The sequence below is a fragment of the Hemicordylus capensis genome, chromosome 4 (genome assembly GCF_027244095.1).
Source record: "Hemicordylus capensis ecotype Gifberg chromosome 4, rHemCap1.1.pri, whole genome shotgun sequence".
Classification (NCBI taxonomy): Eukaryota; Metazoa; Chordata; class Lepidosauria; order Squamata; family Cordylidae; genus Hemicordylus; species Hemicordylus capensis.
The window spans coordinates 258,423,138-258,439,387 of NC_069660.1; the positions used below are offsets into that span (position 1 = coordinate 258,423,138).

At 44.3% G+C, this 16,250-nt stretch overlaps 1 protein-coding gene across 3 annotated transcripts in view; it reads right to left on the reverse strand.

The window, feature by feature from the left end:
• ATP6V1H (ATPase H+ transporting V1 subunit H) overlaps nucleotides 1-16,250 on the reverse strand; it is a 67,504-nt gene that overhangs the window by 6,958 nt on the left and 44,296 nt on the right. For all 3 annotated transcript variants that reach the window (XM_053248914.1, XM_053248913.1, XM_053248912.1), the window contains 2 exons: nucleotides 14,795-14,896; nucleotides 13,633-13,746 (listed from right to left, as the gene is read on the reverse strand). In XM_053248914.1, coding sequence (XP_053104889.1) covers nucleotides 13,633-13,746; nucleotides 14,795-14,896 — 216 coding nt within the window. The remainder of the gene's footprint in view (nucleotides 1-13,632; nucleotides 13,747-14,794; nucleotides 14,897-16,250) is intronic.

Sequence of the window (16,250 nt, forward strand, 5' to 3'; positions counted from 1 at the left end):
CTCTATGCTCATGTCAAATGTTGTCTTAAAAGCAGGCCATGTCATCTCAAGGGATTTCAGGGGCAACATAAATTCTGGAACAGTTATCCCAGAGGGAGGTGAAAAGTTGCAAACAGGTGGATTTTGGGGGGTGAGGGGGGGAAGGTTGCCCTGTGTGTCACCTCTTCCAGACTATTAAACAAGCAATTTATTTCCAACTCTGAATGACCACTCACTATTTACCCAGAAGTTCCTGCAGCGTTACGTTTAACAGAGCCATGGCCACTTCTCTTTTTGTCCCCACAAAGTTCTTGTATTTCTCTGTGTAGTGTTCTCATCTCCTCCTATGCTCCACTGTGGCTTCAACTAGCAAAGACATTTGATATAATGGGCATAGAACGCCCAACAGACCTATGCAGGGTCCCAAACTTCCCCACATTGGAAAGTCTGAGATACCTCCTCTCTTACGTCGCTTATCTGTCACTACAGGAAATCCCAGAAGGCAGGTTCAGGGAGATCCTACTTGCAGAGAGACTATGTCCTTGCAAAACAGGGCAGATTGAAACCAAAGCGCATGTTCTCTTCAGCCCCTTCTAAAGAGGTAGCTGTGCCAAACTTATCTCACCAGTACTCGACAGGCATCCTGACTGAAAGGCAATTTTTATACCTTGCTGCTGCTCTTGGATGAAGACCGCACCATCACGCACAACACTGCAAAGTTCTGTGCTGCAGCATACAGAATCCGTAGGGCCCCGACAGCTTCCACCTAGAGGGACTGAGGGCTGAGCCTACATAAATCCAGTCTCAGCCTCTGCTTTCACATAAGCTACTGTAACCTCCTTTAATTACTTACTTTTAATCGCCGCCCAGAGACGTAAGTTTGGGCGGGGTATAAATTTAATTAATAAATAAAATAATCTTTTCTATGTACTTTTAAACACCAATAATTATTTTTAACTATTTTAAGGCACTTTTATATGTTGAGCCCTTCTGGCCTACTGCTTACTAAGATCTAGACTTCTCTCCCATATTTTTAAATTTACTTCCACCTCACTACTACCCTATGCTTATATAGCTCCATAACAGTCGTTTTATATCTTATATTGTATTTCCCTTGCCTGTATCTTATGTCTTTCCCCCCATCTTCTTAAAATTGTTCTTATGCTGGTCTAAGACCAAAATAAAGATTGATTGGAATACATTTGATGCTTTCTAATGAAGTTATCTCTGTTGTAATGTGTGGAAATTAGGCATCCATTAAATCAGCTGGGATGGGGGGGGGAGATAGCAAAGAAAATGCAGAAATGGAAGCAAAAGAGCCTTTCTTTTTGGAAGCAAAAGAGCCTATCAACAGACCTCTCTGCTAGTAGCCCTTTTTACAAATGCAGTGGTTTGTTGCAAGGTAAACATATTGATTAAATGTACATTTTAAATGCTCTCATATGTACAAAGGGAGCTTTACAAAAACAGATACAAGCCAAGTCAGATAACACTTATTAAATTAATCCTTCAGATGAAGATTGCTGTACAGGGGGCATTTAACATGACACGCTTCAAGGACAAACACAGAACCCAAATGAGAGGAAAACTATATCCCTGCTGGATAGGGCTTCTGTTTATGGTAGAAGAGGAAGAATAGGAAAAAGAGGAAACTAGACAAACTGAATGCTGCATGTTTTGCTGTCTTATGTATACTTCAAGGTATTACAAAAGTGCTTTCTAGAAGACAGCAATATCTGTGATCAAGGTGCAGTCACAGGGAAAGCACAGTAATCTTTTCAATAACCAGGTATTTATAAGTCTTAAGGCCTGAGCCTAAGGACTGTAAATTAAGTGTCAATTATCCCTAGAAACTGAGTGTTAGAATCTTATTTTGACAAAAATGTGAATAAGCCCAGAGTAAGCACTTATGTTCCATTGATTTCAGTGGACAGCACTGATTTCAGGGAGAGAAGATTGTGTTTTTATGTCCCATTGAATTGAACTGCAGGTTCAGTTGAGGTGCTTAACTTCAGTTTAATAATGCCCTAAGTTATTTTTACTTGCTTGGTAGTGTATAGGTTTTCACTTATATTGCAATACTAAATTGATTGTGTCTTCTCAATTAAATCTACCTCCTCCTTAAAGTTCAACTTGAGGCGTGATTTGCTTTGGTAATCTATTTTCTTAATCCACAAGAATCAAGGCATTTTAAACAAAATTAAAACAATTTGAGTGTTTAGAAAGCTTTGTATTTTTACACACCACAAAATAATTTATTTCAATTTCTTAAAATTATAACCAACTGAACCTTAATTAAGACTCAGTGGCTGACATCCAGACCAAGTTACTCAATAGCACGACTCCAGTCAGGAGTTACTCTAAAGGAGTACTTAATTTCAGTAGGCTCTTCCATTGAGTTATTTGGTCAGGATGTCAACCAAGATTAAGTGAAGCTTAAAGTACTACTTTTTCAATCACAGAAGTGGGGGGAAAAGTTGCCATCCTAACTAAGGAAGTGCATGTGTAAGGAGGGACACAACAGGCACCTGCATGCTACTCCCCATGTCCTTCTATGTGCACACTGCTGTGCAAGCAGGTGGAACTGCTCAGTAATGCCTACACTTCAGAAGCTCTCTGTAAGAGGAAATGCATCGCTGACCCTCAGCTTCCTTTCTTAAGAAGTATTTCCAGAACAAGGGCAGAGCTGGAAAACCTTGCCTGCTTGTGCAACAGTGTGCATCTAAAGGGTCTGGTGGAGTTGCATGCTAGCCCCTTTTGTGTCCTTGCAGTCTCTCTCTGCTTGTGTGTTTCATCTGTTAGGATGCCAGCCACTGTCATTAACAAACAAATGGCATTTCAGTCACCTGCATGAACTATACTACTGAGATGTTGGATTGAAAGGCACAAAAATTGATTAAGGAATATGTTTGCAGTAGAATCCCAAAATGAAACACTGGAAACAGGAGAATACAAGATATCTGTTTAAGCAGGGGGAAATAGTCATGAATTATGAAACTCTCGTGGGAGTCACATACTGTATAAGATACTAATTTTAGACATTAAAAATACTTATATAGTTTTGCATCACTGCAATGCTATTTCTGAGCAGCAAAGCAGACATTTGCTTGTTTTGCACAGAATAGTTTCCTGATCTTCAGTGTCCTCTTTAATTGCTTCAGTATCCTCCCTGAGTTTTACTGAGAAGTCTTAAATTACTTGAATTGTTTAAATCAGCTAAGTTTATAGCTCCCTTTGCATTTTTATCACTTTAGCTATTAAGAATTCTTATCAGAGTTCAGTATTAATTCTGCACAAAGCTTGGCTGCATTACTGTACTTGCCCCCTATGTGGGCATTATTTATCGAGCCATCAAATTGCTACAGATGTAATTAAGTGAAAAGTGACCTGATAATCCTGCCAACAGAGCTGCAATTGGACATTTATTGAAGAGCAACTAATCATAGTGAAAACCTCCTTTTATACTCCAATTTTCCATGATAACATGGAATGAAATACACATTTATCAGTGAGAGCTTGAGAGATAGTGTGTAAAACTAGAGACAGGAAACATAATGGTCCTAAGGGCCTACTGAATAATAGCTTTTTGATGAAGTGACATTTTCCAAACACCACTGACATTTTTGGTAGAAAAATGTGGGTGATGGGCAAAGAGCATGGGACTAAAGATGAAGTGAAACAAGGTCCAGGAGCTTAGTTCAAGGTCTGTCACCTGGAAGGGGAAGACTCTGAGGCTACAGAGAGATGTTATCTCTGTGTTTACTCTTGGAAGTACTATTATTTTGCCTGCCGTCTAAGAAGCCCATCCTCACTATGAGTTCCTGCAACACTTGAGGGCAACTAGCAACACTCTACATAGGCAGCTGCCTTATACTAAGCCAGACCAGTGGTCCATCTATCTGCTCTGACTGGCATCAGCTCTCCAGGGTTTCAGCCCTACCTGTAGATGCCAGGATTGAAACTGGGACCTTCTGCATCCAAAGCAGATACTCTTCCACAGAGTTATGGTCCTTCCCCATTATACCACATGGTATCTGAAGAACAGTGACACTTCCAGTTTTAATGTAGGGCTGGTGATCAGTGCTAGCCTTTACTCTAAGCATTCCAATCCATCCGCCTACCCTCTCCCAAATTTCCTTTCCTTGCCAGACATTTAAAGGAGCGACCTGTTAATTGTCTCATATTCTTCAGATCTTCAACCTCATGGAAAACTCGCACAAATGAAGGTATTGTTTGCCATCTCAAGGACTACAGAAAGAATTACAGAGAACACAGAAGAAGGGATGCCACAGCCACAAAATTAGATTGGTTGTGTTAGTTTGTTGCCTTCTGCATAAGTGAACATAAAATAAAATTCTACAGTATGCACAAGTCAGTAATATGTTGCAAATGATAGATAATGGGGGGTAATGCATTACATAGTCGGAGAGTGACATTTAGTATCTTATATTTATTCTGTTCCCAAGGAATAGGATGATGATAATAGCCTGTAATCTAATATGTAGATCAAGCAGACTAGTTATCTGCATTTTCATAGGTCTTACAGAATCTGATTATACAATGAGGTGGTGCATGAAGGGAATATGCTCTTGATGATTCTGTATTACAGGAGGAACATTCCAAATGGTTCCTTTTGAACCACTATTACATTGCTAGAGCTCAGAATGCTAATGAACATCAATTATACAGGTAGGCTCTCTTTTTTTTCCTTTTTCAAATGCCACAATGATGCAGTTTTGTTTTTGTTTCTTAAAAATCCAGTTTCCAGTTGTAGCAGAGAGTCCAAGGAATGAGAGAGGTAGAAAAGCATGATTCTCAGAAATGGGTTTAAGAATATGAATTCAGACAAGATGCAGAAAAGTTTCTTCTCAGATCCAATTATAAAGTGTCATGTAAGAAGAAAACCTCATATTATTACTTACTGTCCTTCTGAACCACACGAACTGGTACTTTTAGTTACTGCAAGCAGACCAAAGACTCCCAAATCTATGAACCCAGGTAACGTAAAAGATCCATTGTAGAACTGGGGCATATAACCTTAACCTTATGTTAGGGTTACGAACATAAGAACAGCACTGCTGGATCAGGCCCAAGGCCCATCTAGTCCAGCATCCTGTTTTGCACAGTGGCCCACCAGATGCCGCCAGAAGCCACAGGCAGGAGTTGAGGGCATGCCCTCCCTCCTGCTGTCACTCCCCTGTAGGTTTCCAATCTGGACAGAGCAGGAAACTAAGTTCCTGTTAGGACAAATCTGTACAATGCTTATGTTGGGGACTGGATTTCATTCAGAGCATCCTATTCCATCCACACAATTGATAGGACAATTGTGTGAAGAGAGCTGGCTGTCGGATTGCATGGATCACTAATACCTTTTGTACTGGAGTGTTCCAGGGAATAAGTGCATAGGAAATCCTCTAACACTTGTGTGATTCCATCTGTATTCATGGCTTCAGTATCTACTCCACAGATGTGTACATACCCCAGAGCTTAAATTGCTCCATTCCATTTTAAATCTAGCCTCACATCACCAAGTATTTAATAGAGGTTCTAAACAAAGGAAAATTTTGCCTTGTGATGCATTGGGGTCTAAATGTTAAACTAGTCCCCATTGCAAATTATACACAAATTACCTCCCCCACCACCACTACCAAAAGACAATGAGCTGTCAGTGCAGCAGCCCTAGCTGACATCAAGATTAAGAACCCTTTTTAAAAGCTCCTTGATTTATCTGCTGTATCACTGAATGAGTCCTTTAAAATGCAAATTATATGAGCTAAGAAATGACTAAATCAGAATAATTTGACAACAGCCTATCATCCATGCTTTTTCTAGGCTAGTGTAACTTTGGATTTCTGAATTAGGAAAAAAATGTTTACTTTTGTTCTTCCCCCCCCCCCCCAACTCTCTGGAAGAATTATCTCTCTTGACACAAAAGGACGCATGTATAACATGTGTATGGAGAATTTGATCTGAGAGCTCTGAGTTAAACCTCATTCTAATACAGACAATTTTCAAATTTTACTGATTTTCTAAATCATTTCTATGTGATCCAGACTTCATTCAGCTTTTGTCAGATTTAGAACTGGCTTTCTATGACAGTAGGCAATCAAACAGTAAAAACCTATGCTGAATGAAACCCCTTTGGGATTAGTACTGCTGGTGTTGATGATATCTGGCCAACCATAATGGGGATCAGATTCCAGATTTTGTCACAGTTCTATGGCGTTCCAATCACATTAAAATTATTCACAGCACCAACAACACTACAGCAGCAACATCTGAACTGGTCAAATGAGCAGCCTTTGGTATGTTTATTTCTGGCCTCAAGACCTAGGGTGTGAGCTGGACTAAATTAGACATGACCCAACAAAATTAACTGGACTTAAATTAGTCATGTCTCCTTTATTTCAATAGTGCTTAGTTATAACTAAGGCAGGATCCTGCCACCAGTTTGCAAACTGCATACTGTATGATCTACCTCACACGGCTATTGTAATTTCACATACATGACTAGGCCTATTCCTAGCTATTTTCTATTATTAGTGGACACATGTAAAGACTGATAAGTTCAGATAAGGCTTGCTTTTGTCTGTTTATTGTGGCTTAGCATTGCAAGATTTATGTACTGGATAAATGGGGGCAGCAGAATTTCCCCATATTCTGAAGATGACCTTGCAAATGATGGGGACAACAGCATGATACAAGACCACCAGGACATGAGAGCACATCTTATGCTGAATATTGTACTGGTCACCAGCGGAAGTTTCCATATGTCCTTTGAATGGTGACAGTAAGTTATTTCTGTGGTTCTCCCATGTTAAATTATTCAATGCCCCTATATATCAGTCAAGGCTCTAACCAAACTATGCCAGCAAATTTGGAGAAAGACACAGTGGCCAACACATTGGGTCAGTCTACATAACGACAGGTTGCTTACCTGTAACTTGGGTTCTTCTAGTGGTCATCTGTGCTCTTACACGAATGGGCTTTGCGCCTGTGCAGAGACCACATCGGAGCTTCCAAGCTAGAGTTCTTAACTTTTGGTAGTAACCCCGCCCCCTCGGTATATAGGCGGCTGCATGGGCCTCCCTCTCCAGTCTTCTAAGTCCACCAATCTGAAAGACTAGCAGAAAAGACATTAGAAGAGGGGAGGATAGGTGGGCGTGTAAGAGCACAGATGACCACTAGAAGAACTCAAGTTACAGGTAAGAAACCTGTCGTTCTTCGACGTGGTCTCTGCACTTTACACAAATCGGCGCATAGCAAGCTGCACCCGTGCCATGCTCACCTGGAGGAGGAATCAGGCAAAGATGGATTGTAACACTGCCCTGCCAAATGCTGTGTCTTTTATGACTTGGACATCCAGGGCGTAGTGCTGTACAAATGAGTGTCTTGACGCCCACGTAGCCGCGTGGCAAATGACGTCCAAAGGAATAGACCGCTCAAAGGCAGTGGAAGCTGTGACCGCTCTCGTTGAATGTGCTTTGATGGAGGGCGGGAGGGGCTTCCTGGAAATCTGGTATGCTAGAGAGATGGTGTGAACCACCCATCTCGATAAAGTCTGCATAGAAGCCTGCTTGCCTCTGTTGGGTCCAGAGTGAAGCACGAAGAGAGAGCTGGAGTTGAGGAGAGCGGAGGTTCGGTCTACGTAGAAGGCGAGCGACCTGCGAACGTCGAGAGTGTGGAGGCATTGTTCGGCCTCGGTAAATGGCTCAGAGAAGAACGCAGGTAAGGAGATTGGTTGGGAGCGGTGAAACCAAGTGACTACCTTTGGCAGGAAGGCAATGTCTGGCTTAAGGACAACTTTTTCTTTGTGGAAAACCAGGTAACGCAGGTCAACTCTAAGTGCCCTGAGTTCACTGACCCGCCTGGCCGAAGTGATGGCCGTGAGGAAGGCTATTTTACAGGAAAGGAGGTCGAGAGCAATTGTAGCCATGGGTTCGAAGGGAGGATACATGAGGGAGGAGAGCACCAAGGTCATATCCCAAGCAGGGGCTATGACCGGCGGGTCCAGATAGAGATGAGTGAGTCCTTTAAGGAAACGCTTGACTGTAGGGTGTTGGAACCATGATGGCGTAGATGGCGGGGAGTTAGCCACTACGGCTGCGAGATTAAAGCGCAAGGAAGGCATCTTAAATCCGGCCTTCTTGAGGGACAGCAAGTATGAACAAACATGTTCTACAGAGACAGAGAGTACTGGAACTTCCCTGTCCTTTAGAAAGTTCTGAAACCGTGTCCATTTATGGGAATAGGAGGCGACGGTAGTGGGTTTCCACGAGGCATTGACTATTCTTTGTAGATCTATGGGCAGGTTGGGACTATGTGCCAAGCCGTGAGATGGAGGCGCTGTAGATCCGCATGGAGGAGGCGAGGTGTGTGCGGCAAACGGTGGTACTGATGGTTGGCTAGACAGAGGAGGCAGGGGAACCAGGGCCTCCAGGGCCACCAAGGGGCAATGAGTATGCAATGCGGGCGGTCCTGGGAGATTTTCTGAAGGACTCGAGGAAGTAGAGGAATTGGAGGGAAAGCGTAGACTAGAAGTCCCATCCAGTTCATGGCAAACGCGTCCCCCAGAGAGTTGGGTCCGATCCCGGACCTGGAGCAATATAGGTGACATTGTGCATTCATCTCTGATGCGAAGAGGTCTATTTCTGGGAGGAACCAGCGGTGGAAGAGTGAGCGGAGCGTGGGGGGGTAATAGTTGCCATTCGTATGATGTTGTTTGAGTCCTGCTCAGTCTGTCCGCCGTGACGTTGTCCTGGCCCTGAATATGGACCGCCAGAGGAGTAATGCCATGGCAATTGCACTAGAACCACATTTCCATGGCTAGGAACAGGAGGGAGCTGGAGGAGGTGCCGCCTTGCCTGTTCATGTAAGCCTTGGCGGTAATATTGTCCATTTGGATCAGGACGTGGGAGCCTCATATTAGGGGAAGGAAGGCCTTTAGAGCCTTGAAGATGGCTAGCAGCTCGTGGTAAATGATATGGTGGGCGGCGTCGGTCAGGGACCAGATGCCGTGGATGTTGTGATTGTCAGCGTGGGCAACCCAACCTTCCATGGAGATGTCCGTGGTGAGTAGAAGGGTGTGACGTGGGAGCTAGAAGGGGGAGCCGTTGCTGAGGTTGGCAGGGTCCGTCCACCACAGCAGGGAATGTAGGACTCAAGGCGGGATCCTTAGATAGATAGATAGATAAATCTTTATTGTCATTGTCCTGTGCAGAACAACGAGATTGAAAAGAATCTACAACCACTACTACAGGACCTAACAAGAATAATCTAAACATATTAGGATGTTGGTGAGGGAATCCTTGTGTGGAGAGAACACAGAAAGGAACCAGTGTTGAAGAGTCCTGGCACGTAGATGGGTGTGAGGGAGGACGCAGGTGGTGGAAGCCTAATAGGCGCTGGCTTGTTCGTGCTGGTTGACGTGGGTGGTAGAGGAAGTGGGATGACAAGTCCAGGATAGCTTGAATCCTATGCTGAGGCAAGAAAATTTTTGACTGGGTGCAGTCAAAGAGGATCCCCAGAAATTCTATTGTCCTGGAAGGCTGAGTTTCGACTTTTCATAAAGAAAGACCCAGGTTGGAAAGGCAGGTTGTCGGCTACCATGAGCCAGTCGTCGAAGTAAGGAAAAAATTTGAATGTTCTGTTGTTGCAGGGCCGCCACCACTGGGGCCATACATTTGGTGAACACCCACGACATGGAAACCAACCCGAAGGGCAGGGCGCAGAATTGGTAAGTTGTGTCCGCTATCTGGAAGTGGAGGAAACAACGGTGTTGAGGTCTGATGGTAACATGATAGCAGGCATCTCTGAGGTCTATTGAGACAAACCACTGATTCCTGTGTAGAAGTGAGATGATGGTGGGAATGGTAACCATTCAAAACCTCCGGTATGTGACATAGCAATTCAGTTCCCAGAGATCCAGGATAGGGCAAAGGGAGCTGTCTGGTTTGGGTATTGTGAAGTATCGGAAGTGGAAACCTGGGGATTGTGGGTTGTGAACAAGTTCTATTGCTGATTTTGTACGTAGAGGGTCGACTTCCGTGAGGAGAGCAGGGGTGGCCAGTGTGGAGAGTTGGGGATTTTATGGTGGGGTGGATGCAAACTCTATAGCATAGCCGACCCTCATGATGGTAAGGGCCCAGGAGTCGGAGATGATGTTCTCCCAGGTGGAGATGAAGGGGGAGAGTCTGGTGTCCCACCGGGGAGGGGATTTTAAGTCACTGTCTCTTAGTTTGGGGCTGTGACCTCTTAGAGCATAGCTGCTGCTCGGAGCTGGTGAAGTTGGAGAGCTTTCTGTATGGCTGGTACCTGGCAGAATGAAAGGATTTGTCCTGTGGTTGGTAGCAATGGTGCTTGGAGGAGTATGGCTGTTGCTGCCATTTCTGAGGCTTGTAAGGCCAGGATGAGGATTGTTGAAACCCCATAGAGCGGGCCGTGTTACGAAGTTTCTGCACTTTCTGAAGTGTATCATCTGTCTTTTCCCCAAACAGGGATGAGCCATCAAAGGGAAGATCTTCCACCCTTGACCTAATGTCAGGCGTAAGGCCGGAAGATCTGAGCCAGGCATGCCGACGAAGAGCAACGGAGGTTGCCATCACCTTAACAGCACCTTCTGTTAGGTGACGGATTGCATGGAGTTCCTGTTTTGAAACCTGCGTGGCTTCACGCAGGAAGACTTTAGCAGATCCCTGCTGTTCTTCAGGCAAATGATCTAAGAAGGGGGCACCGTGGTCCCACAGAAAGGACTGGTATCTGGCATAGTAGGCCTGATAATTTGTAATTCTGGTCAATAAAGAGGAAATAGAATACAAACGCATGCCAAACATGTCCAGTTTCTTTCCTTCTTTGTCGGGTGGTGTGGATGAGGTATATCCACAGAACTTAAGAGAGTGAGGACTCTACTACAATGGAGTCAGTGGAAGGGTGTTGCTTCAGAAAGGGGTCATCCTGATCACCAGAAGAGTGTACCTTATAGAAGGAATCGAGTTTCTTCTATGTCTGGTGCAGGGAGGAGGGTTTTGACCAAGAGGCCTTGGTGACCTTGAGGATGGATGGATTCAAAGGGAGTGATGCCGATTGACAGGCATCGTCTTCAATCAATTGAAAAAGGGGGTCCGGCTCGGATTTATCTCCTTGGGAGAGTTGAACACCCAGGGAGGTCGCCATATGGGAAACAAAGTCAGTATATATTCAGACATCTCCTGATGGAGAGCTAGGCCTAGGTTCCATAATAAGTGTAGGGGGCGAAGAGCCCAACGATATCCTGTCTGAAATCGAGGATTCTGGTCCCTCTTCATCGGAAGACGAATCCGAGGAGTCACTTGAGACCGGAGGAGGAAGAGGTAGGATTCGAAGCCAAGTAGGAGGTGGCCTAGAATCTGGGGTGATCGTAGCCATGGCCACCTGCACGGGAGAACTTCTCGGTGGAACCCGCGGTGGCAGGAGAGACGTGGTTCGGGGTGGAGGCGGAGAAGAGTTGCATGGGTTTGGTATCGAAGCCGGTACCGAGGTCGATGGCCGGGGTGAGGCAGAACGCTGAAGGGACAGTTCCGTAGCGGCCGAGGCTCGGCAGTGTTGGAGAACCTCTTGGTGGGCATAAAAATAGTCCGCCTCTTCCTCAACTTGACAGGCGTAGCGCTCATCGAGAGCAGCCTCAAGTTCTCGATTGGACCATCGACAGGGCCGCTATGGGGGAAGTTCTTCAGGTTCAGAATCCCACTCAGATTCATATACGGGATCATGGGGACTAGATGCATAGACCACCTCAGCATCCAGGATGGTTTCCGTCTGGAATGTACAGGATCATAGGTCGGTCTACGCTTTTTCTTAGGAGGCTCTGTAGAAGCATGACAGGCCTTCTTTCTCTTTTTCTTCTTGGCAGATTGGACCGAGCGTGGTTCAATGAGTGCCGCCGTCAAGATCGGCACTGCCACGAAACTCTTCGGTACTGAGGTCGAAGCCCGAGCCACGGGATCAACCGGTACATTGGCCTCTGGAGTGCAAACTGAGATCCCTGGTGGGGAGGAAATGGGCTGTAAGCCCCGGGCCAAAAGAGAAATGCTAGAAGGGGCCTGTATTGTAGGCGGTTTCTATCCCGAACACTTGAAGGCCTGTTCCCAAAGCCAAGAACAAAGTCAAGATGCCCGATTCTCGCGTGCCTGTTTATTAAAGGCTGCACAGTGCGAGCAAGAACCAACTTAATGGGCCTCGCCCAAGCAAAAAAGGCAAAGTTTGTGGCCGTCGGTCGAGGGGATATTAGTATTGCAGAGACTACACTGCTTAAAGTTTGTAGTCTTGGCCATAGGCCGGAGAAAGAGCGGAGAAACCGTAACATGCCGGGCCCGAAGGCCACGACGTAATGGCGAACTCGAGAAAGAACTGAGGGGGGAAAGGGGGGGTACCGAGGATGAAATAAAGACGCTAACGAAGGGGAATACTGAACAAAATATAGGGTGAAAACCGGTAAGGTTAAATACTCAACAGCGTAATCTAGCAAGGAGTGCTCAATAATGTGTCTTCTATTGTGGACGAAGAAAGACTGGAAAGGGAAGCCCGTGCAGCCGCCTATATACTGAGGGGGTGGGGTTACCGCCAAAAGTTAAGAACTCTAGCTTGGAAGCTCCAATGTGGTCTCTGTGCAGGTGCAAAGCCCATTCATGTAAAGCACAGAGACCACGTCGAAGAATCATTCATATTTTCTCTCTCTCTCTCTCTCTCTCTCTCTCTATATATATATATATGAATGAAATTTCTCTTAGGCGTACCTGTCACTAATCCCATGTGAGGCAGCTCTCGCGAGAGTTTACAAACAGCTGCACGATTAGCTACAGGGCCTTCCCCCTGCGGCATGGCAGCAATTTTGGAGGCCTATGCGCCTGCGCAGTTGGCCTCTGCATGGCCTGGGTCTTGCAGAGGCTAATTGCACCACACAAGAGCCAGCGTGGTGTAGTGGTTAGAGTGCTGGACTAGGACCAGGGATATCAGAGTTCAAATCCCCATTCAGCCATGAAACTAGCTGGGTGACTCTGGGCCAGTCATTTCTCTCTCAGCCTAACCTACTTCACAGGGTTGTTGTGAAAGAGAAATTCAAGTATGTAGTACATCGCTCTGGGCTCCTTGGAGGAAGAGCTACACTCTAACCACTACACCATGCTGGTGTAGTATTAGTAAGGAACCTTTTTTAAAAAAAAGAATCCATTTTTAACTTAAACATTCACAGTATAGACAAGATGCAACCATATTTTACATTTCTATTCACTAAAGGCTTGTTAGACATGTTAATGAATTTGCTGCACATCATTCTAATGAAAATGCAATTAAATGCTGGAAAATAAGGCATTCCAAGTGCCAGGGAAAGAAGAGTAATAGCAACATTGTTTAGTATTTAAGCTTAATTTAATTCCACACAGTTTATTTAAATTTTCATTCTCGTATCCAAAGGGGTAGGGATGGGGAATTGTAGTTGATCTGATAGCAACACCACTGCCATTCACTGGGTCAATTTTTAAAATCAACCATTATTTCAGTGAAACCAAGACATGATGGGTCCCTTAGTGACAAAACGTAATTAAGAACTTGTTTTTCATGTACTGCAATAAAATAAAAATCATGCTATGAATATAGAAGTAAAAGTTATCCCTCACGTACCAGTTGTGGACCATCAACTTCTGCACTGCAAGTAAGGCATTATAGCGAACCTGCTGATCTTCATGATGCATGTGATTCATTACAAGCTGTTTTCCACCAAGCTGCTCAATAACTCTAAAAACAGGAGAGAAGAAGAGGAACATAGGAAAGTGCCATATACTGAGTCAGAACATTGGTCTATCTAGCTTAGTATTGTCTTCACAGACTGGCAGCAGCTTCTCCAAGGTTGCAGGCAGGAATCTCTCTCAGCCCTATCTTGGAGATGCCAGGGAGGGAACTAGATGCTCTTCCCAGAGCGGCTTCATCCCCTGAGGGGAATATCTTGCAGTACTCACAAATCAAGTCTCCCATTCATATGCAACCAGGGCAGACCCTGCTTAGCTATGGGGACAAGTCATGCTTGCTACCACAAGACCAGCTCTCCTCTAAGCATAGACAGAAGAGAAGCAGTGAAGAGTGGCACATTTCTCAGCATCAGAAACACCTCTGTTATTCAAATATAAGTTGTCCAAAAAGTAAAATGTCTAAAAATGCACAGCTAGTAAACTTATCACTCTTTCATATTATTCATTTGATCTTTATTCCATTTTTCTACTAGAGTTCCCAAGGCAGGTTATGATGTCAATAAAAAAGCAAATATACTAAAACTTCGACCAACACTTCCAATGGAGGGTGGCTGGCTGGTTGCAGATGGATACAGTTCATAGAGGGGAAGGGCCAGACAACAGTTGGTCTCGGCCAGGATAATGGGGGAGGCCTGACTCTCTGACCTCTCCTTCTATTGTGGCCAGGTAGAATGGCTGCTGATGGACACAGCTTTTAGAGTGGAGGAGCCTGATGACAGTAGGTCTATTATTACAGACCAAAGAAATGCATGTTTTTCAACTGGTGCTTTTAACTGAGCAGTACTCTTCCCTGAGGGAACACAAACAGCTGCTAGTGGTACTAGGATACATTTCTAACTTCTCCTTCTTATCACTTTTTCTGTATTTTGAGTGCAACATGGAAATTGAACATCTTTTCATGGATATCTTGGAAATGGACATATCCATTTTATATTTGCAAGGGGTAAAAAAATAAGAACAAAGCCTCCCCATGCATCACTGCTAAGTGACCTTGGTATTAACCTTGATGCAAGACCAAAGTGAAAAGGCTTCCATACCGTTTTCCTCGAGGATAGTGTCTGACGTATTCTCCAACATCGTGAGCAGCTACAGCCAGGACCTGAGGATCATCTGATACTTCCAGAAGTTTTGTCAGAATTCTACAATTGGATTTTTAAAATATACAGTATATGTTCACTCTCTATGCTACTTCAATCATTATTTCTTGATAAAACTATGCTGCACCGATGTAAGAATGGGTCAAAAAGTGTTTAACCATTTCAATTAGTCATCCAGATTTTCTCTACTGTCAATTTAAGTTAGTACTGATTTACAGAAAGCATTTTCAGAGTTATGCTACTCCAAAGGCACAAACAATGGACGAAGTAAGAGATTTGCTGATGTCATGTCCCTACAAGACAATTTGGATAAAAGCATACATACTGATATGGTAGGTAAATTATGCTTCTGAGCAAGTTCTGTAATGGATACCCCAGTCCTCTCCCTCCTTTTCTTAAACTTTCTCTTGCTTATACCAAATTCAAGACACAAGCCTGCTATTGCAGCTATTGTGAAGGAAAAGATAATGCCAACCAGGGATACTGTGAAATGGACTCTGCTGAAAGATCCACAGCAACCTTGCTGATTGTTGCTTATGTTATAGAAAGCTAGATCAGCAGGATTCAAGGACTTTGTTGGATACTACTGTGTATTAGCCATAGTCTAGGATAGAACTGGAAGAAACTCCATATCTTTTGTATTTTTAATAATTCTTTATAGTAACCTGGGTGTCTGGCTCTCTAACCCTTGAATGGGAAAATAAACTAGCAGTGACCTGATCCTTCCTCCATTTCCCCTCCTAAATCCCTTACTTTGAAATGCCAATGAGAGACTTTATGGCCAAATGGCCAGGAAGGAAAGCAATAGCTGTTTGACAACTATCTCTTCTCAATCAAGACTGAAAATGGGAGTGGAGGGGGAGAATTGCCACAAATAATCAAAAGCCTCCTGTAACAAGCCATGGGGCACAAGAGAAAAGGACTATAATGTGGAGCCAACTGTGACGACAGGACCAGAGGGAGGACAGAACAATATTCTCTGAGACCAGGACCCAGGAAGATGGCACCGGAGATGGGATGATTGCACCAAGTGATGGATTTGAAGGTGGCCTTTAAGAACATCAAAGGCCGAGAAGGGTAGAAGACTTTGGAGTTTGGTACAGAAGATCAGAGGGGAGGTTCAATTGGCGCATCTTCACCCTCTCCAATTCTGCAGTGTTCCTCATACCCCAACTCCTCACACCCCATCTCTTTGAACTCTAGCATCTCAGCTCAAGGGGAAAAACTGTGAAATGGCCATTCATTGGTTTCCCTGCACCTTGGTAATGAACTTTTCCCCTCTCCCCTTCCTATCAGAATTCTTCCCCTCTCCCCTTCCTATCAGTTTTTGTACTGTTAGAAACTCCACCAGGACCCAGTTGAGTAGTAACTGTTCAAAATCTACTTCTTAAGTAAA